The sequence below is a fragment of the Engystomops pustulosus genome, chromosome 10 (assembly GCF_040894005.1).
Source record: "Engystomops pustulosus chromosome 10, aEngPut4.maternal, whole genome shotgun sequence".
NCBI lineage: Eukaryota > Metazoa > Chordata > Amphibia > Anura > Leptodactylidae > Engystomops > Engystomops pustulosus.
In genome coordinates this window covers 23,704,309-23,725,747 of record NC_092420.1, presented here as the reverse complement: position 1 = coordinate 23,725,747, position 21,439 = coordinate 23,704,309, and the positions used below count along the sequence as shown (strand labels likewise).

At 40.5% G+C, this 21,439-nt stretch overlaps 1 protein-coding gene across 5 annotated transcripts in view; it reads left to right on the top strand.

Annotated features, from left to right (window-relative positions):
• CACNA2D3 (calcium voltage-gated channel auxiliary subunit alpha2delta 3) overlaps positions 1 to 21,439 on the top strand; it is a 597,379-nt gene that overhangs the window by 142,439 nt on the left and 433,501 nt on the right. For all 5 annotated transcript variants that reach the window (XM_072127891.1, XM_072127887.1, XM_072127890.1 and 2 more), the window contains one exon: positions 20,447 to 20,563. In XM_072127891.1, coding sequence (XP_071983992.1) covers positions 20,447 to 20,563 — 117 coding nt within the window. The remainder of the gene's footprint in view (positions 1 to 20,446; positions 20,564 to 21,439) is intronic.

Here is a 21,439-nt window from a genome sequence, read left to right as displayed (position 1 = left end):
TTTCCATTTCCGTGGTGTTTCCATCCTTTTCTGAGGTTCCCAGGTGTTTGGCCAAGCTTCCCTGTGCAGAGCCTTGGTCCCCTTGAAAAATGCTCGAGTCTCCCATTGACTTCAATGGGGCTCGTTACTCGAAACGAGCACTCGAGCATCGGGAAAAGTTCGTCTCGAATAACGAGTACCCGAGCATTTTAGTGCTCGCTCATCTCTAGTCGTGTTCACACGTGGTGTTTACATCGCATTTTTAAATGTATCACACAGACTCCTGCTGGGATCACCTATTGAAGTATGATTGCGTTTATATCAGATTTAGTATTCTCGATGTAAACGCCATCTTACTTCAATAAGTTATCGCAGGAGGAGTCTGTACGGCGCATTTTGCAACGCAATGCAAGCGCCGATGTGAAGGTGGCTGCAGCCCATTGAAACTGAGCCCTATGTCCGTTTTGAAACCCACTGATATCAATACATGACTGGCCCTTTAAAAAATCAATGCAAAGAAATGTTTTCATTTAAAAAATCTACAAATATAATGCTGGATCTAATGTTCTAGTGCAAAATATCAGCCCATAAATGACACGGTCTTGGAAGGAGAACGTTTGTGATCACCATCTCAACATTTTTAGTATTAAAAAATGTCATTTATTCATTGTAGAAACAATAGAAATACTTCAATCTCCTTGACTGATGAATTGAATACATCCATTGGATACATTGGAAATCTTCCGCTCTTAAGATAAATTAGAATCTTAAAAACGAAATTGTTTATAGAAATATCAATATAAAAAAGCCTTTGAAAATGTGACTTAATGATCCTTTCCTATGACTTCACTTCTCAATTATGTGAAAATAAAATATTTAAAACGCCCTTAGTTCAGGAGTCTCTTGTCTTCATTGTGATGATGCATAAATATGTATTTGCTCCTATTACTTTGATTTTATTCATTTGTTCTTATAATGTAATTCATTCCTTCAGTTTTCAGCAATTTACCTACCACTGTGCTGCCAGTAATGATCTTCCATATGTCGTACGAGACGGAAGGAGCTGCGTATACTGTAGCCTTGTCCTGTCATAGTCTTAGAATCATCCAGGTTCTTGCTATAAGTCCATACAATATACATTGTATTTATCCATAGGAATGTTTTATTTATTTATATTGGAAAATTTAAGTGGTTTTGTTGGATAAAAATACTGATCCACAAATTACGGTAGGTTCTGAATGTGGGGGTCTAAATCTAAGCAACGGACGATATTCAGAGAATGGAACTAAAAGGAGACGGCTCCGTTCTATGTGAAGTTTATCTATATGGGAACTAAGTTGTAGTGACTTGGTTCAGCCATTACCCTAAAAATTGAGTTGTCTGCTTTATGAAAGTGGAATTGAGGGGGGGGGGGGTACTGGGTCGTGATGAATTGCAGATTTGGGTCCACAAACTTCTGGACTCCAGCCAGATGTTTAGATTTGGCCAAACCCAAATGTACTAGGTTACTAGGTGTTCGCTCCCTGCCTATTGGGTATTGAGACTGTTTTCTAGCCTGGAAATTCCCTTTAATTATATATACAGGCGGTCCCCTACTTAAGAACACCCGACTTACATACGACCCTAGTTACAAACGGACCTCTGGATGTTGGTAATTTACTGTACTTTAGCCCTAGACTACAATAAACAGCTATAACAGTTATAACAGGTGTCTGTAATGAAGATTTATTATTATTCCTGGTTCTTACGACAACCCAACATTTTTAAAATCCAATTGTCACAGAGACCAAAAAAACATTTGGCTGAGTCTACAATTATAAAATATACAGTTCCGACTTACATACAAATTCAACTTAAGAACAAACCTCCAGAACCTATCTTGTATCTAACCCGGGGACTGCCTGTAATCTAAAGCTTTCACCATATTAAAGTTTTAATTGGATTACATGTTGATGACCTACAGTACAGTATTCTTTGAAGAGGTCATCAATACCAGATGGATATGAACAACACAGACATTAGGTAGATTCACACTGAAACGCATGGGATAATACATCCAATGACAAACTATGGCAAAATTATGCTTTTTATTTAAAAAAAAATGGCCAGCACAAATTTTTACCGAACTGTTGTGTTACAGATCCCTATGACTATTGCCCCATTGTGATTGATCACGTTCATGTCTGCCAATCTTACAAAGCGTAAAGTATGTCAACTTTCTTCCTATATGGAGGCAATTCTATGGTTCCTCTTCGTTAAACAGACCCATAGCAGCAACCAGTATACTCTTATACACCCTAGCACATAGCATTGATTTGGGATTCTAATAATGTTGAGAAGATGAGTAATTGATTCTTCTAGATGTATAAGGTAGTTTATATTTAGTAATATAAAGGAGACCATGTACCAAAATTATATTCCTCCAAAACAAGGGCTGTAACTACAGTGGTAGCAGCCATAGCAGCTGATATGGGGCCCACAATGTCAGGGGGCTCTATCATCTAATCTGACACATTACAGAGTAGATGATGTGCACATTTATATAAATATTATGCTGCACATTGTACAGCATAATGTGTATACAGTGTATTGTGTGTATATATACTGTATTATGCTGTATATGTGTGTATATGCTGTACGTCTGTATATGGCGGCTGTAATATGAGATGCATTGTAGCCGTCGAAAGGCAGCACATATAAAAGTGACATTGTTTTTTAACATTTTACATGAATAGACATGACAAAATAAAAATAAACACATGTTAAATAATCAAAGAAAAATATAGTAAAAAATATCTCACTTTTTATATAGAAATTTTTCAGATGCAGTTTACAATCAATGCCTGGCCACGTATCTGTCACCCAGAACTGCCCGATGTTATCTTATGTAAATTAGTCTTTCTAGTGAGTTTATATCATGTTGATGGTTTACAATTTGGGAAGAATTAAAGGCGACAGTAACATTGCATCTCACTGGAGCGAATCATCTCAAGCGGCCGCTTTATTCAGATTGTGTTAGTGTTCTGATCCCGCCGACGATCTATTCATAAGCAAAGCAAATGTCTGAAAATTAAGTCGAAAATTATTTCCCTCGTGAACATATCCCATATTGCTATATTGCAGCATTATTCATTGTAATCATTGGATCTCTTGCAGCACTAATAGGAACATACAGTTGTTAAAGGGGTTGTCCGACTTTTGAAAAAAAAATATATGTGGCCGGGAGCGGGCTGCCTAAAACAATAAAGCTGTACTTACCTTCCGGTGCCCTCCCGTATCCAGTGCTGCTGTCGCTCCGGTCCGGGCGCCATGTAAACAAACATGGCCGCCGGAGCAGCGCAACATTCAGCTTCCGGCCAGACCTGACAACCTTCCGGCCCCCATACACAATGCTGTGTATAGGGACGGATAGACGCACCCGGCCACGGCCGGCCGGAAGCTGAATGCAGCGCTGCTCCGGCGGCCATGTTTGTTTACATGGCGCCCGGACTGGAGCGACAGCAGCGCTGGATACGGGAGGGCACCGGAAGGTAAGTACAGCTTTATTGTTTTAGGCAGCCTGCTCCCGCCCACATTTTTTTTTTCTTAAAAACTCGGACAACCCCTTTAAAGGGGGAGCCCCATTTCAGCAAATTCATGTTAATGTTTTTATGAGAAAAAGTTATACAATTTTCCAATATACTTTCTGTATCAATTCCTGGCTGTTTTCTAGATCTCTGCTTGCTGTCCTGCTATAGAAAGCCTCTATATTTACTACCAATGGATAGAAATCTGACCATGGTCACACAGGTACCCCTTAGTATCAGAGAGTAATCAGAGCTGTGTGATATAACGAGCCGTGCACCTGTGTGACCATGGTCAGATTCCTGTCCACTGGTAGTAAACATAGAAACTTTTTATAGAAATACAGCAAGCAGAGATCTAGAAAACTGCAATGAATTGATACAGAATGTACCTGTATATTGAAAAATGTTATACCTTTTTATCATAAAACATTAACATAAATTTTTTGAAATGGGAATACCCCTTTAACATGTAAATATAAAGATTCTGGAGCAATAGTAAATATTTCCTTTTGTCATTAGACTGACTTTTTGATTAGTTGGGTGAATTACAATGAAATCTAAGATGCAAGTGGTTGGTTCTGGATTTTGTACAATGAATATAATAGGTCTTTCACTTTAGTTTTTGGTTACCACCAAAGTTAAAAGGGTTGTGTAATGGGGACACTAGACTCAGCTACAACAGATAGAACAGGGAACCCTAAAACTCCACCCCCCCACCAACCTTGACTGTTTTCCTCTAAGTATCCTAGGTGATACATCCACAAAGACGGTCCTTCCCTGTGCCAAATTGCAGACACGAAACAAGACAAACACAACAGTGGTAAACAATCTGGTTCACAACTGAGATAGGATATAAGGTACAGAATCGCATACAATAAGTGATAGTCAAGAACAAGAGCCCAATATCGGAAGACAGAAGGACAGACATATAGCAAGCTGGGTGCGGACAATAGAGCTAGAAAGAAAATCTCTAACCAGCAAAGAGGATAGCACACAGAGGGCATTATATATGATTATTACATGTTCCATGAAGAGCTCTAAGAATGTGAGATTGTTAACACTTTCTGGTTCAGAGACCTGATGTAACATTTGTGTCAGTATCATTCTCGGTCCACGGTGTACAACTGATCTCTGTGTTTCTTTATGCTGGCTGTTTGGGAGTTGATTGCAGTACGACCTTCTCCTTCTGCAGTCTGCTCTGTCCAGCAACGGTTAAATGTTGTGACTGACAGAGCTCTGCTCCAATCATCCTGAAGCAGAGGCTCTGGTCTTCTATACGTGTTTTGTACACAATCAGTTCTGCTGGTTATAGTTTATCTTGACCTTATCCATACCTTGGGAAAGAGATTCTGTATTTCAATCTTTACTCCTGTCCACTCTTTGGCTTTTGTGATTTTGTACTTCGTTGCTATATCTGTTGACTATTCCTTTTTGGTTTGTGTTGTTTGTCTTCTTATTTGTTTGCACTTTGCCACCATTTAGGGTTGCTCAAGTAAGTAGGTGGAGCTTTTTTGAGGGACTCAGTATAAGTGCTTACTACCCTTGTCTGTATCCATTTCATTAAACATGAACAGTAGTATTGACAGCTAGACCAATTTTAGGACCCTTTAGGCCCCATCTTCTATGGTAGATAAGCTATTGTGCATGCCTCTTTTATGCTTGAGTATCCCCATTAAACTGGTACTTAAGACCCACTACAATCATCTGTTTGTCAAATCTAAATCTAAAATGATTTAAAAGAACAGCATTTCAGTTTTAAAGTAACATACCTCAGCCACTACACTGATAATAAAATCAGCTGATCTGTAGAGGTCCCACGTCTAGTCTGATGACTAGACCATGGATTAGTCACCAGAATCTGGAAGCTTAAAAATCCCTTCAAACTAAATCTAATATCTTTTCCAAACTTCTCAGATATAAAAGTAAACTTTGCACATAATTTCTCTGGTTAAACTCCCTTGAGATCAACAGATCTTAACCTGACACGTGCTTATATAATTTGCCAAAGACAGGTATATTAAAACATGAACCAATGAGGGTAAAGTGTTGTCACATCTGGTGGCCTTCTTATATCATCCGGTCATTCTACTCCCATCATTGTGCTGGGACTCTCAGTTTATTAAGTGTTTGATAATACTCTACCTTTCTTCTTCCTTTTTTGGAGGCAGGGCAGTACTTGGCAACATATAAAGAAGAAAACGGGTGCATCAGTAAATGTGGCTCCGCCTCCGGTGCATTTGCATAAAGATAAAAATTATACTTTTTCTAAATTGGCAGATCTGTGAGGAACATGAAAGAGATGTCTGGAAATTTATTAAGCTCCCATTGTGAGCTTCCGTAAGCGATTTCATCAGTCATCACAAAGTCCCCATTATTGTCAGTCTTTTTGTGACCAAACGGCATCCATTATTCAAGACAATGAGAGCTTCTGATTGTTTTATGGTTCTGCTTTCACACTGAGGAATTGTGAACATAGCACATTTTTTTTTACCCTGCAATCGAATTGCATGTAAATTTACTCTTAAATGGTACCTGTCACCAAATTTTCACTAATAAGCCTAATAACAAGTTCCCACAGCACTATACAAACTAAAAATGCATAGTTCCTATGCCCAGAAAATGAAGTTTGTAAGCCTACCTGTCACCCTGCTTGAAGGAGCAGGGTGTCCCAAGGGTGTGTGCTAGCATGCAAGGCGGTGTGTCTCTCCCCTCAAGTCTGATCTTCCCCCCTCCCACCTGTAGTGCAGAGCAGAGGAACACTCATTGCTCAAAGGGAGGGGGAGGAAAAACCTGCCAGCAGACATGAGGTGAGAGAAACACTGCCTTGTATAATTAGCACACACCCTTAGGACACCCTGCTCCTTCAGGCAGGGTACCAGGTAGACTTACAAACTTAATTTTATAGGGATAGGAACTATGCATATTTTAGCTAAAACTGTGTGGGCACAAGTTAGTGTAATACTTTGGGGATTTGTTATTAGGCTTATTAGTGAATCTGTTGACAAGTTCCCTTTAAAGTGAACCTGTCACTAACTTTAACCCCACTAAACAGTAGCACCTGCTAGGGTATGAAACGTTCTAAAAATCTAAAAGGCTGCACTTCAGATTACCATATTTTGTGCTCTATAGTACATAAAATATTTAGATTTAACCTGTAAGTAAAGTATTATATTTACTAGAACAGATGCTATAGTACGGTATATAATAGTATCAACACTCTTTTACTTGACTCCTGATTGACAATACAACACTGAGGACATCTGCCTTTCTTTATAAATACCCAGGTCATTGATTTTTTCCTTTTTTTTGTCAGGAAATGTTCAAGCTATACAATCCACCCTGTTAAAGGAAAGCTCTTCCTTTGACCTGCTCTACAATTTATAGATTTTCTATATTTAGTAAATGACTTGTACAATGAAGAGGTCATTTACCCAAATCCCTTAGGGATCCCCCCCCCCCCCTTTGCTCTACGATCCCTTAATGGACTCCCATGTCAAACAAGGTTATGAGTGTTGTGTTACTTTGCCCTTCCACTAATATCCCACACGTTACAGTGTGTTAAGTGGCTTCTGAAATGCTATTATCTTGTTACTTTAAGGTCTGCCCTGAAAAACGTCTTAACGGTGACCTGTGCTGATGTTAAGTCATTGTGTAAAGCCATCTCTTGTTTATCAAAATAAATTATATTTTCTGTTACCATGGTTTTTCCATTTTTTTTGAATACTCTAAAAATAATCAAAATCTAATCAAAAGATGAGGGGGCACTGTCTCTGTCTGGAGAAAACAAGGTTTAATCACCAGAGGTGACAGGGTTTTTTTACTATGAGAACTGTCACTCTGTGGAATAGCCTGCCTCAGGCGCTGGTCACAGCAGAGACAGCAGAGAGCTTCAAGAAGGGTCTAGATGCCTTTTTATACCTAAATAACACTGATGGTTACGTTATACAGAATTCTTTCCCCTCTCTTCTCTTCCTCATCCAATCCCTTCCCTTCCTTGGTTGAACTTTATGGACATGTGTCTTTTTTCATTTATATAAACTATGTATAAACCAATATTAAATCTTCTATACCGGCCACCTCAATTTTTTTTTATCATACGCAAATCTGAATGGAAAATCGATAGCAGATTCAACCAATGTAGACATACTCTTATGTATAACTGATGTCCAAATCTTTACACAATGATCTCTTAATAGCCATTTAAAACGTTTAAAAATAAGTTGTCCGGGCTCAACAAGTTTTCCCCCTATTGATAGGACAGGAAAAAACTTGCCGATGGATGGAGATCCCAGTGGTGGATAATGAAAATGGGGGTCAGTTAGTCAATAAATACTCAAATGAATATAGAGGTTGGTTGCTCATGCATCTGTCTCTCTATTCAACTCAATGGTGCTAATGAAGATAGCTGAGAACAGTACTCCATCAGCTTCTTCCATCAGTGCCATACACAGTGAAAGTCCTCCCCCACTGATCAGCCATTTATCTCCTCACCTTTGTGTAAAACTTGTAATGGTAGATTCACTAATCACCTGTGCTAGATTTCTGGCAAATTTGTGCCTAAAAACCTGTCTAAAATGTGTTTTGCCACATTTATCAAGACTTTGACACTTTTCCAAACCTCGTCCAACAAGTGGGAGCGTAATCTCGAGAAAAGGGGTGTGATTGTAGGAAATTGTGACGCACAGTTAAGACCAGCTAAAAGCAGGTCTAAACGCAGAACAGTCTTAAACTGTGACAGATTCATCATCACAATAATAAATCTGTTGTGGCAAAAGACTAGTGTTGTTCAGTTCTTCAACATATTAAAGTTGTTGACCCCTTTTTAACATAAGTTTCCCATGTGCTGTCTGCAAACTCTCCATGGATTTTTGTTTACATGCCTGAGCATTGATGAATAGGAGGAGCTGAAGCAGTAGATTATGACTCATCCTGCTCTAACCCCTCCCCTCTCCCTGTGTCTGTCAGTTAGACGGACTGTGAGTGAAAGCGTCACAGCGGGTGACGCCATTAGGACAGACAGAAAGAGTCAGAAACGGGAAGTTGTGTATATATGTAGATGGCAGCATGGTGAGAACAGGTAAATGCTGAAGCTCTCAAAGGAGGCAACAGTAGAGGTACATATACATGCAGAGAGAGATTTATTAAAAAGTGGCTAACCCCTTTAATGAATTACCCCAGAAGTGACCTGACAACCCCTTGAAAGGCTCATGTATTCAGCTGCCATTTTTTTTTAAAGGATTAGCAAAGTGTTAAATAAAAAATTACCTTTACAGTTTCCTGTTGCTCTGGAACCTTCTAGGTTCCTTCTTGATACACAGCAAGTGGCCAGGCAGCCAATCACTGGTCACCATTGACTATAAATTGCTCATGATATGATATAAAAAGAGGCTCATGGAAGGTGGGGGCAGCTTTGTACATTTTTCATACAGTAGGGAGCCAGGAGCTCAGGAGAGAGCCCTTTATTATCATTCTGGGAATAGAAGGCTGAACTTTCAATTTTCAAGGTAGTTGTCATTTACCTTGCACTAAGCTGACATTTACTTGTCAAAGAAGAGAATTGATATTTTGTTATCCGAGTAAATGAAAACTGTTGTAAGGTTGAGAGAGCAAAGCTCATTGCACCCACTTTTATGCGGCTAATGCAGAGTGATGGCCGGGTTATCTAAGACGCAGGGAACATCTGCTGGACCAGATTTCCCAGGTTCTTTGAATTGTGTGAAGGTCTGCTTCCCTTTTCCCAGAGTTAAACTAAACATGAATCTGTCATAATTGGGTCATAATTGCTTTAGTAAATGAATCTGAAGAATTCCCTGCACCTGTACTTCTATGCACCTGAATTATCTTATCATTAGAAGACGCTTGTGAGAAGTAACAAATATTCCTTGATTTAATAACTCACGTATTCAACTTTGCCGGAACATATTGAATTTGACAATAAAATGTGCAAAGCTTTTACATTTCGAGGCTTCTGTAAAATGTATTGCAGGTTTTAAACATTTCATTTATCATGGAAGTAGAAAAAAAAATAAGCTACTGAATATTTTCCAAAATTCAGTTCAATGTTAGGAATCAGCCGTAAGATTAGATTTGGTCTAAGCAGTGGTGTAACTTGAAGCTGATGGGCCCCAGGGCAAAGTCTGTGCCAGGCCCCTGACTATAATGTATGGTTTATAGTAATAGTCTTCTCATATGGGATGGGACATCTTATGGGACCCCTATGTTCCAGTTGTGATCAAACCGTCTACACCCCCTCAAGTTATGCCCCTGGGTCTAAGTTAGTAAAACGTATCCTGATTATTCTACAAAGTATTGTGACTTTCTCTTCTAGAACTGTATTGAACCAATTTATAAAATTTAAGTACAAGCCAGCAATCCAAGCAAGATCAGTGTTCCAGGACCAAAGGGTTAAAAGATCTATTACTGCTAGTCCTGGCCAGGGACTATGGAAGGGTAGATCATCTACCTCCTGTTGTTGACTAGCTGAATCCTCCTTAGATCAGATTAGAGCTCTTAGAACATGTTTGCTTTGGGACACGATACCGTTGACCATGACTGCGCACCTTGGAGAAGTAGGAAGACGGCATATTAAGGTCGGACCATTGAAGCCTCCAACCCCTAGACCGAGACCTGAAACTGCTGGCCATGGTTTGGTACCTTAAAAAAATTTGGTGGATAGAATCCTTGAATTATGCTGATGAACCTTGAACCTTCCTGACTATTTTTGATCTATGGTGATTTGTGGAGGATGAAACCCATTGTTGATGCATTTTTCTGAAAATTGAGTTGCAACACCACCTACTGTTTATGGTGAATACTCTGTTATCTATACATAGGGTATAGTGTAACCCTCCCTATGATGATGAGATTACTGTAATATGTGCCTATATGACTCCTGTACTGCTGCCAAATCATCAATCACCTTGTAATGGCGATCAATAAAACCACCCTCCATCCATCTATGGTTGCTAAGAATGTCACAGTTATGCAGATTAGAGGAACTTAAAGGGAACCTGTTAACACATATTCACAAATTTAGGTAGGGACAGGTTCCCATAGAGCCCTATTAACTAAATGCCGTCCTTCTATAAAGCTAAAAATTGTTTCCCTCATATCCCCATAACATCAACTTTCTTCTTACCTGTCATACAGCTGTGAGTCAGAGGGCCTCCTTAGCCGTGTCCTGTGGCTCCTCCCCATGCCTCTTCTTCCCATTCAGCACTTCATATCATGTGACCAGGGTGATACCCCATGTATGTATCTGATCACATGAAATCACAGTATTGTAGGAATAGCAAACAAATATACAAAATTGTGTGAAATTTAGGTCAACCTGATAAGATACACAGTTTGCTAAATGAAAGTGAGGCGACAGGTAAGTAGCTGCTGTGCAGACAAGTGCACTGTAGGTAACCCCCTCTATTATGGAGAAGGGCCTGCACTGCAGCTACTTACCTGTTGCCTCACTTTAGCAAAGTGTATTTGTGTATCTGATGAAGGTCAGGTTGTAACTGAAACGTTACCCAATTTTGTATATTTGTTTGCAATACATATAATAAATCCAGCATCTAAAATATCAGTGGGACTGAATTTTTTACATTGACTACTTGAATGGGATTGGGACCCTATCCAGAGCACCTGAAGTTACAAGACTGATGTGCAGCATAGCTCCTATAATGTACTGTAGTTAAATATTGGCAGACAGTCCCTGAGTACTGGTAGCAGTGAGACCTGTCAATCCGGAACAGGGAGGCACGGAAGTGCAGTGAACTCGGAATATGCAGGACTCCATTAATATCTTTGGACTCACTTCAGGTGAGCTGCATATAAGTTTCCAAATTGATTTTTTTTAACATTGTAGCCATGGAAAGGAACCATTTAGGGATAAGGGCAATGCTTTTTAACCATAGTATTTAATGCGGTAACAATGTAACTATGTTGGGTGGGTTAATTTGAATTGAAGGTTCTCTTTAACACCCAAAAATCCCTTAAAACACAACCCAATCTTTAGACTTGGGGGTCTATTTCTTAGGGGGTGATGGAGTGTGCTCTCATTTCATGTGGTGGCCCCAACGATACCCCAGGTTGGCATTGATTGTCCTTACACCAAAACTTTTTACTAAAATTTGAAAATTATTAATCTTTACATTTTCTTTCTCTTGTAAATCCACTTTTTTCCCAGTGTCGAGGAACAATCCTCTGTGCCGTAAAAGTAAATTACAAGCAAATTTTTACATTCCATATCAAAAAATAAAATGCCAGAGGGGAGAGAATTGAATCCATCTTTATACCCTCCTTGAACAGACATTTTCCATGTGGGCAAAAAGAGTAAACATTTTATAGGCAATTAAGTAACAGTAAAAGAAGTTTATCTCTTCCTTCTTCTTCATGAAATTTTTTATGCTTCTCTTAATTGTTTTTTTTTATCAGGGCAAAGTAAAGATGCATCAGATCTAAACTAGAGTTATGTGTATTGGGAATAATATTAAAAATGTATGTTACTGTATTTAGGATAAAGTTTTCCAGGTTAGTAAAACTTTGTACAGGCAGTCCCCGGGTTACATACATGATAGGTTCTGTAGGTTTGTACTTAAGTTCAATTTGTATGTAAGTCGGAACTGTATATTTTATAATTGTAACCACAGTCACAAATTTTTTGGTCTCTGTGACAATTGGATTTTAAAAATGTTGGATTGTCATAAGAACCAGGATTAACAATAAAGTTTTATTAAAGACACCCTTAATAGCTATTAGAGCTATTTATTGTAGCGTAAGTCTAAAGTAGAGTAAATTACCAACATCCAGAGGTCTGTTTGTAACTAGGGGTCGTCTGTAAGTCGGGTGTTCTTAAGTAGGAGACCGCCTGTACTAAGATTCATATAAAAATGGTCTTAAAGGTGCTGGTCAATCTACTCATGTTTTTTGCAATGAGTGTGTAAGGTCAGGTCATAGAAGGTCATGTGAAGGTCATGTGATATCCAGTTGTCCATGACCAATCACCCTTGAATGTAATCAAGTCCTGGAAGGTAAATTGGTCCTGGAAGGTCAGAGATGACATGAACTTCCCTCTGTGGCCATTTTATGGACAGAAATGGCAGGTGAAGAGGTAAAAGACATTTCTGAATACCTCTACTGATTATAGGAGTTTTTGGTTATGGCTACCGAATGCATTCCAATTTTTAATAGTTCATAATTGTTTATAAAAATTTACTAAATTTACTATAAAGTAATCCCGTATAGTTTTCTAGGCAAATATGGCAATATTTGCCTTACCGCTTTTCATTTTTATTAGAATATTTTTTATTTTACACTTTTTCATAGACAATTTTTGCAAAGGTCACTGGGCTAAGTGATTGCCATAATAAATAATGATAGTCCCCCCATGAATGGAGCATTGGGGGGTACACATGACCACCACTCCATTCCCTTCTATGGGGCTGTTGGACAGGGATTTTGGGAAATTGAATAGAAATAAAAAAGAGTTTTGTTAAATGATTAATATTTTTTCTTCTCTGTTCCCTTGGATTTTGTATGGGTTTGTGAGTCGCATGGGTAGACAAGAAGCGATTAACCCATGTAGCACCCCAAAGCAATTTCTTGAGGCCTCAGGGGTGTTAGCCAATTCTCCCAGATCAGTTTTTATAATTATGCTGATACAGTTTAAGACCTCATACACATGACCGTGTGGCTTGTCCGTGAGCCAGCAGCACAAACTGACGATAACTCATTGCCCCATTGATTGCTATTGGGGACGTTCATGGTGCTGTGCAATTACTGTGCTTTCCCTCAATGGGAATGCACTTACTGTCCGCACCGCAAAAGATTGGACAGGTTATTCCTGTCCGTATTTGGCCCATGGGCACCAATGTTAGGTGGGCCACAAGCAACGACACACCATATTTGAATGCATGAGGCCTAAAACTGTGGCAGACCCCCTGCTCTACAATTTGCAGCTGAAATGTGCATTAAAAGGGTCCCAGACATAGCTTCGGTTCAGGTTCCAGGTATAGTAATACCTGGAACCTAGAATACAAATACATTTGTATAGCAGATGGATAAAATGGCAACCCCATAAGCAGTTTATAAGTTACATATATTTAAAGGACATCTACCACCAGGATGAAGTTTTGTAAACCAAGCACACTGACATACTGGTGTATGCTACCCCTGGCAGGATATGCTCTTCTTTAAGCTTTCTATGCCCTTGTTTTAAAGGGAAAAAAAAAAAGCTTTAAATTATGCAAATGAGCCTGAGAACACCTATGGAACCCACAGCCCCTCAGACTCATTTGCATAAATTGAAAAGCCTTTTAAAAAAAACAGGTCATAAGAAGCTTAAAGAAGAGAGGATCCTGCCAGAGGGGGCACTCAGTATGTCCGTGTGCTTGGCTTACAAACCTTCATCCTGGTGATGGATGTCCCTAAAGTTCTACTAAAGCTTCTGCAGGTGAAATATCTTATACTGAATACTATATATAGCTGACTACCATGATAATTTCCCATCTCATTAGAGACCTTACATATTCACGTTTACTGTTGATTATTCTAAGATTCCTTTAGGGAACGCTTCAGCAGTAAGATAATAATTAGGCCGGTAGAGAAGAAAGAGAGAGCATTGTAAAGCACACAATTAGGATTATCATTGTATTGAGGATACTGTATAACACATTGTGCCCTGACAAGAATACAGATCTGTCGTGTTTTATTCTCTCCAAGGTCTGGCTATTCCAGCTGGAGCTTATTCTTGAGAGAGACAGAGAAGAAAAGCTCAAGCTGGAGAGGAAATGCATGGCCATGGCCACATATAGGGCTAGGACTATGTGCTGACTTGTGGTCATGTGACACCAATGGGATTTAAATTCTGGATTCTGATTGGCATGCCCTATATATGGAGCAGCAATTACCAGGATTCCGCCAAGAACATAGAGAATTTTGCATAGGGCAACCTCCCACTGTTTTCATTGGACAGATTTTGCTATTGTATTTTCGGATGGAAAATCTCTGACAAAATCTGCCATGTTACATGTCACATCTTTAAGTTACATGAGCGCAGGATTTAAGATTCAAATTGTGTTGCAAGAGAATGCACTTACATGCACCAGGAAGAAGAAGGTGAACCCCGTCAGAGCTGAACCTGGAAGCGACACATGCAGGATATCGGGTGCGCAATCTTAGTGAATCGTTGGACAATGCACTTTAGGTGAACTCCTCTGGACAGGTAAGTAAATGTGCCCCACTATTTTTGATTGTCAGGCCCTGCATTGTAGCAGGTGACTGTACCCCCGATGCTACCCCCACCTCGATGCAGATGGTGCTGCCTGAGGAGGGAGGCTCAGCTTGCCTCATGCCTGGTGCACCCTTGCTTAGTAATCCAGATGCAGAACTCGTGCACTGGAATGAAGTCTATGCCAGGTCCGATTATAGTAATTTGGCCTTGCCCTATCATGCACACGTTTCAAAAAAGTGACATGAGGGGACAGAAAAGTGGGAAAAATCTTTTACTTGTCGGCATTATAAATACCCCCCATCAATCAGTGTTATTTGTAAGTGACATGTACCCTAAAAACAATGACAAATACAAATTATTTTGCAAATGATGAAGCCCTTATAACACCACATGACACAAACAAAAGAAAGTTGATGCCTTCTGAACGCAAGGAGGAAATAATTCTTGGTTATTAAAGGGATTTTCAGACAATCACAATTAATCGATGACCTATTGTTTTCATAGATCATTAATTGGGAATCCATGGGGCCTAAAAACAGCCCCTGTTAAGTGAATGGAGCCATCTGCTTTCGGGACCAACAACCCCTTTACGGAGGTCACAAAGAGGTTAATGATATGGCTGATAGGTGAAATTCCCTTTTCCCATCTCTCAGCCACAGGGATATATAACGCTGGTTGATCTACAATTAAACCTTCAGACCTGTGTGTGACAGACAGGCTTTGCAATTTAGCCGCATTGTTCTCTGATTGCATTCCCAATTTGTAATGGATCACAAAACCTCTGACAAGCCATTGCAATCTGACTGGCAGAATGGAAGAGGAATGCAGATGAACAGAGGATATGGGATTTAAATGAAACATTGTAGGATCAAAAAAACCTTAAAATGTCTTGAGATGTAAGATTTCCAGACAAAATGTCATCTTACTTACATCATTTAAAGGAAATCTACCATCAAAACTCATCATGATTAACCAGGGACACTTACTCATTGATCCAGGCACTGTGACTGTGCTAATCGTTTGTTATTCATGGCCTCCTTCTTTCTAAAATCAACTTTGAAAATTATGCAAATGAACCTTAGGGGCAACTTAGCACCCCCCACTCTCTCAGTGCTGAGATTATAGCAGGCAGGACTCACTGCACAACTGCTGAGGAAGCAGGGGCAGGGTGAGACAGTGTAACACAGAGGGGCTATGGTAGCCTCTCAGGCTCATTAGCATAATACCACACCAGCCAGAGATTTCTGTCCATAAAATGGCCGCAGATGGAGGGTCATGTGATCTTTACCTTCATGAGCAATCGTCCTGCCAGGACCTTAATCTTATATTCATGAAAACTATCGTAAGGTCCTGGCAGGGTGATTGCTCATGGACAGATAGGATCACATGACCCTCCATCTGCAGCCATTTTATGAACAGGAATCTCTGGCTGATGAGGTAACAGACAGGAGGCTTCACTTTATACATAAGGAAAGTGGAGCAGAACTATTAATACATATATATTGGCAAATTACATAATATCCTGCCCCCCCCTACACACAAACAGTACAAAAACCATGAGGTACCGCCAACCCCTCACATTACCCTCTCCGGGCCCAGAAACAGTTGTCCACTATTTGCAACTTTTTGTGGGGAGTCCAGTTTGTAGGATGTACAATCTCCATTGGGCCATCATAATCATACAACACTCGGTATGTTCTCGTCTGTACCTTGTGTTTCCAACACCTTATTTTTATAGAGAAAAAAATTGCTAAATATCACATAAAACATTTTAACCTCTGTGCACCCGCCCATTACACACATTCTCCATCCACTTATCTCAGGGGTTAATGGCACAGAGCATACTGCTCCCATAATGGGAACAACTCCTACCTGGTACATGATGTTCTGGTTGGCCCATAATGAATAGTAAATTGACCACCACCATGTTCTGCCCGAATTATGTTTTACAGAAAAAGGATTTCAATTTATGATAGAAGCCGACTGTGACCTACAGCGACTAATAATTACTACTGAGAAGCATTATGGAAGCCATAACTTCTGATTCACAAATGTAGGAACAAGCTTTTCACTAAGAGGACACAGCCCAGGATTCCAGAGAGCTCAATTGTTGGTTTTTGTATGAAGGTGGATGCAGAAAATTTAGGGAAAATAGTCACTTTCTTCCAGAAACAGCGCCCCCCCTGTCTATAGGTTGTATTGCACTGGAGGTCAGCTGTGGAGCTCTATTCAAGCAGTAATGTTTGTCTGATCCGTTGATCCTTTATTGATCATCTTTTGTGTAATTTACACTTAAATACAAACTAATCGTATTAATTAAATGGATGTCAGACTGAATGGGATGAAGTTAATTGTAATGTCAATTTTCCCAGCAATCATCAATGATCATTCCATTTACTACTGGAAAGAAGTAAATTGTTTTAAAGCCGAGTCAATCTTCATCTCAGAAGATCAAATTAATCAACTCCACTCTTGTGCTGAGCTGACCCGAACCACATAGTTTGGGTTTGTCACATGGGTGTAACTTGATGCAGAGGCTGCGGTCGCACCCGGGCCCAAGAGGTTTAGGGGGCCCTTATGGTGTCACTTTCCAATACGACAGTGAAAGCGAACCTTTTAGAGACCGAGTGCCCAAACTACAACCAAGACCCGCTTATTTATCGCAAAGTGCCAACACAGAAATGTAATTTGTGATTTATACTCCCTGCTCTGTCACAGTTTTTATTGATACCAGCCCCTGAGGACACCAATAAAGTAGAAAATAGTCCCAGGTACAGCTGTCACTTTAAAATATCTTTGTGCACAGCAAGTCCTGGGCTGTCTGGGACTGCAGGAAGATACCTGGAGTCATCTCTGGTGATGGCCTGAGTGCCCACAGAAAGGGCTCTGAGTGCCACCTCTGGCACCAGTGCCATAGGTTAGCCATCACTGCAATACGAGAAGACTATTACTATAACCCATACATTATAGTCGGGGGCTTGGCACAGACTTTGCTCTGGGGCCCCTCAGCTTCTAGTTACGCCACTGGTTTGTCACTAGAAGTTGGGTTCGACTGAACCCCTCCGCCTTTATTACACCTATTACTATTACTATCAGCAATTGCAGGCATTATCTCTTTTAAGTGTAACCGTCATTTGAGATAATTTTTTTTATATTGAACGGGGGGGGGGGGGTAAACATTTTTCTTACATATTTCATTAACAATTCTGCTTAGTCTTTAAAAAGAGATGCATATACCATCCTGTACAGTGTGTGTCTATGGAGGCTGCGTAATATCACATCTAATCTCCCTGTGTTTGGTTAAACAGCTCTGAGAAGGGAGGATTAACCCCTTCATTTTCACCTTGATATTTGAAAATACTGCTCAGAGAATGCTGCAGCCAGGGAGAGAGCAGCAAGGGTTAATACTCACAGCTGTGTAACAAACAGGAGAGGAGAGGCCAGTCTTTAATCCTGTAGACAGATTTGCCATAGCAATGTAAAAGTAACCGTGTAACTAAGGGGCACTTAGCAGTCTGTTTCTTTACAAACTAAGGGCTCATGCACACTAACGTGTGCCCGTCCGGCCATAGCGGGGGCCATACGGGCACATGTTGGGCACGCTGGAGAGGAGGAAAAGCTGCTCGCCCCTCCTCTCTACATAGAGAATAGAGCCGCACCAATCGCAGGTGCTACTAGTGGGGGTCGTGTGCGGGTTCAAACCCAAACTCATTTTTAAAATACTGGTTTGGATGAATTTTATCAGGTCCGCTCATCACCACGCCTCTCAAATATCTGTTCAAGTAAAGTAAAATAGTGAATGGTATATCGCTGTCCACATACATAGATAAAAGGGTTTACATAGTTCATTTGCCTTGCACACAAATCTGATTATTTTCTGGGTAACTGCCTGTTTATTTTTTTATTGACACCATTTATTGGAATTTTTTTTTTGGTTATCTTTATAATGGTAACTTAGGAAAGTACCGTATATACTCGAGTATAAGCCGACCCGAGTATAAGCCGAGGCCCCTAATTTTACCACAAAAAACTGGGAAAACATATTGACTCGAGTATAAGCCGAGGGTGGGAAATGCATTGCTCACAGCCCCCCCCCAAGTATATAGCCACCAACCCCCAGTAGTATATAGACAGCAGCCCCCTGTAGTATATAGCTGCCAGCCCCCAGTAGTACATAGCCCCAGTATAGTCTGCCAGCCCCTGCCCCAATATATAGCCTGTCAGCCCCTGCCCCCTATATGTAGCCTGTCAGCCCCTGCCCCAATATGTAGCCTGTCAGCCCCTGCCCCAATATGTAGCCTGTCAGCCCCTGCCCCAATTTGTAGCCTTTAACCCCCTGCCCCAATTTGTAGCCTTTAACCCCCTGCCCCAATTTGTAGCCTTTAACCCCCTGCCCAAGTATTTAGCCACCAGCCCCCGTGCCCTCTTAAAGAGCCGGATCCCCGGCCCGTTATGGAGCCGGATCCCCGGCCCGTTATGGAGCCGGGTCCCCGGCCCGTTATGGAGCCGGGTCCCCGGCCCGTTATGGAGCCGGGTCCCCGGCCCGTTATGGAGCCGGGTCCCCGGCCCGTTATGGAGCCGGGTCCCCGGCCCGTTATGGAGCCGGGTCCCCGGCCCGTTATGGAGCCGGGTCCCCGGCCCGTTATGGAGCCGGACAGTTAATTAAAAAAAATAAAAAATCTAAACTCACCTTTTCGGCGCCCGCGCGAGTCTTCTATGCGATCCCTCTGGCTGCGGCGCCAGGTCCGTGCGGCGCGCAGCTCTGACGTCAGCCGCAGCGCTGACATCACAGTGTGTGCCGGCTGCCGGCACACACAATACGATCGCGGTGGCGGCTGAAGTCAGTGACTCTGACCTGGTGCCGCAGCCAGAGGGATCGCATAGAAGACTCGCGCGGCCGCTGAAAAGGTGAGTTTAGATTTTTTTTTTTTAGTCTTTTTTTTTTTAGCTTTTTGACTCGAGTATAAGCCGAGTTAGTGTTTTTCAGCACATTTTTTGTGCTGAAAAACTCGGCTTATACTCGAGTATATATATTTCTTTTATTGGTCCATTTGACTTCATAGGGATTATTACTGTTGCCAAATTCCCCAAGAGGAGTGAAAATTTATTGTTTAAAAATGAACATCTTCGGCTGTAATATACCCATATTTGCAAAAATTTCTAAAATACTTTTAGCGAACGTATTGAATTTTATTTTTGGAACTCATGTTTCAGCTTTACTGTGTAGACTTTGACGGAATCGTTATCTTTTTATTGCTTTTACAATAATAATTCTGTTGGCCTTTCGTACCTGACTGGATTTAAAAAGAAATAATGAAACTAAATTTCAAGATTTTTTCTGCACTTTCCTGCCGGGATTGGAATGTATCACAAACACAAATGCATTGCAAATTAATTAAATGAGATGGGATCTTTTTAGGAAAAAAAATCTGCGTTTTAGAGGGCTACAGGAGGGTTATATAACAATTTCCGGAACAAATAAAGCCACATAGGAATCTTGAATAATTGACTAATCTTTTAGTTCCTTTCAGTACAATTGTCATTGAAGGAAACTAATTGGCTGAGGGTGATCTGTATAAATATTATTTTTATAGTATTAATATTATTATTGTGTATTTTTGGAGCTGAATGTTTGTAGAAATATTTTATCAGTGTTATATCCTTTTTTTCCTATCAGAAATACAAAGAATTTGAGAAGGAAGTTTCCATAGAAGAAATTGATGGACTTCACCTTGTCAAAAAACTGGCAAAGGACATGGAGGAGATGTTCCACAAGAAAGCAGAGGCAGTTCGGGTTTGTGTTTTAGTTAATTTTTTTCCTAATAGTCATTGATATCCTAATATTCATAAAAAAGATCAAGCATAGGTCAAAACAAAGATTCAGAACTATTTGAAATGTAGTCTGTGGTGGATAAGGCAATGGTGCGTAGAATAGTGAGAATAGCATTGGGATAACGGTTTATGGTTGAAAAAGGTACAGGTATAATTTTTGTAAATCAATGTGAATAACATGATAAGCCTGTGATAATTATTACTACAGCTACTGCGACTGCAGGCGGAACTGTTGCAGTGTCGGTGCAGCAGTTCGGTTGGCAGACTGGGGGGTTTTTGCACCATATTAAAAAAAAAAATGGAACAGTAATTGAATTTTAGCTTTTGATTATTTAGCTCAGCTCTGTGCTGCACCTTTCTTATGACCCTTTCAGGGCTTGTTTTGGGAAGGATTACCAATATGAATGAATATATCTACTGTGATTTCTCAACCCTGAAAGGCATTACTTCTCTCTATTAGAAAGTGAACAGTGGCTCTTTAGTTACTTATTGTCTTCACACGCAACTTTGATCAACTACTGAGACTCCTTTTTGCTATGTTTTGCTTCTCAGAGGGGACAAAAAGTCTGTGCCAAACTTTATGGACTAGACTCCCCGAACTTGAATCTGAACTTCTGTGAGAAGTTCAGGTTCAGCTCATCCCCCCTTCCCGTGGGTAACCCTGATCACAGGTGTTAATTCTTTTGATCACGATTCCCCCTAAAGTAGTGACACCCAAACACTTTTGGGAACCTAAATGCTGCCGCCAATTTTGCTGGCGGCTTTAATCAGGTTAATGCCCATGATCAGTGCTGGTCCCAATCACAGGTGTTACTAGTGATGGTAACGAGTTCAGGTG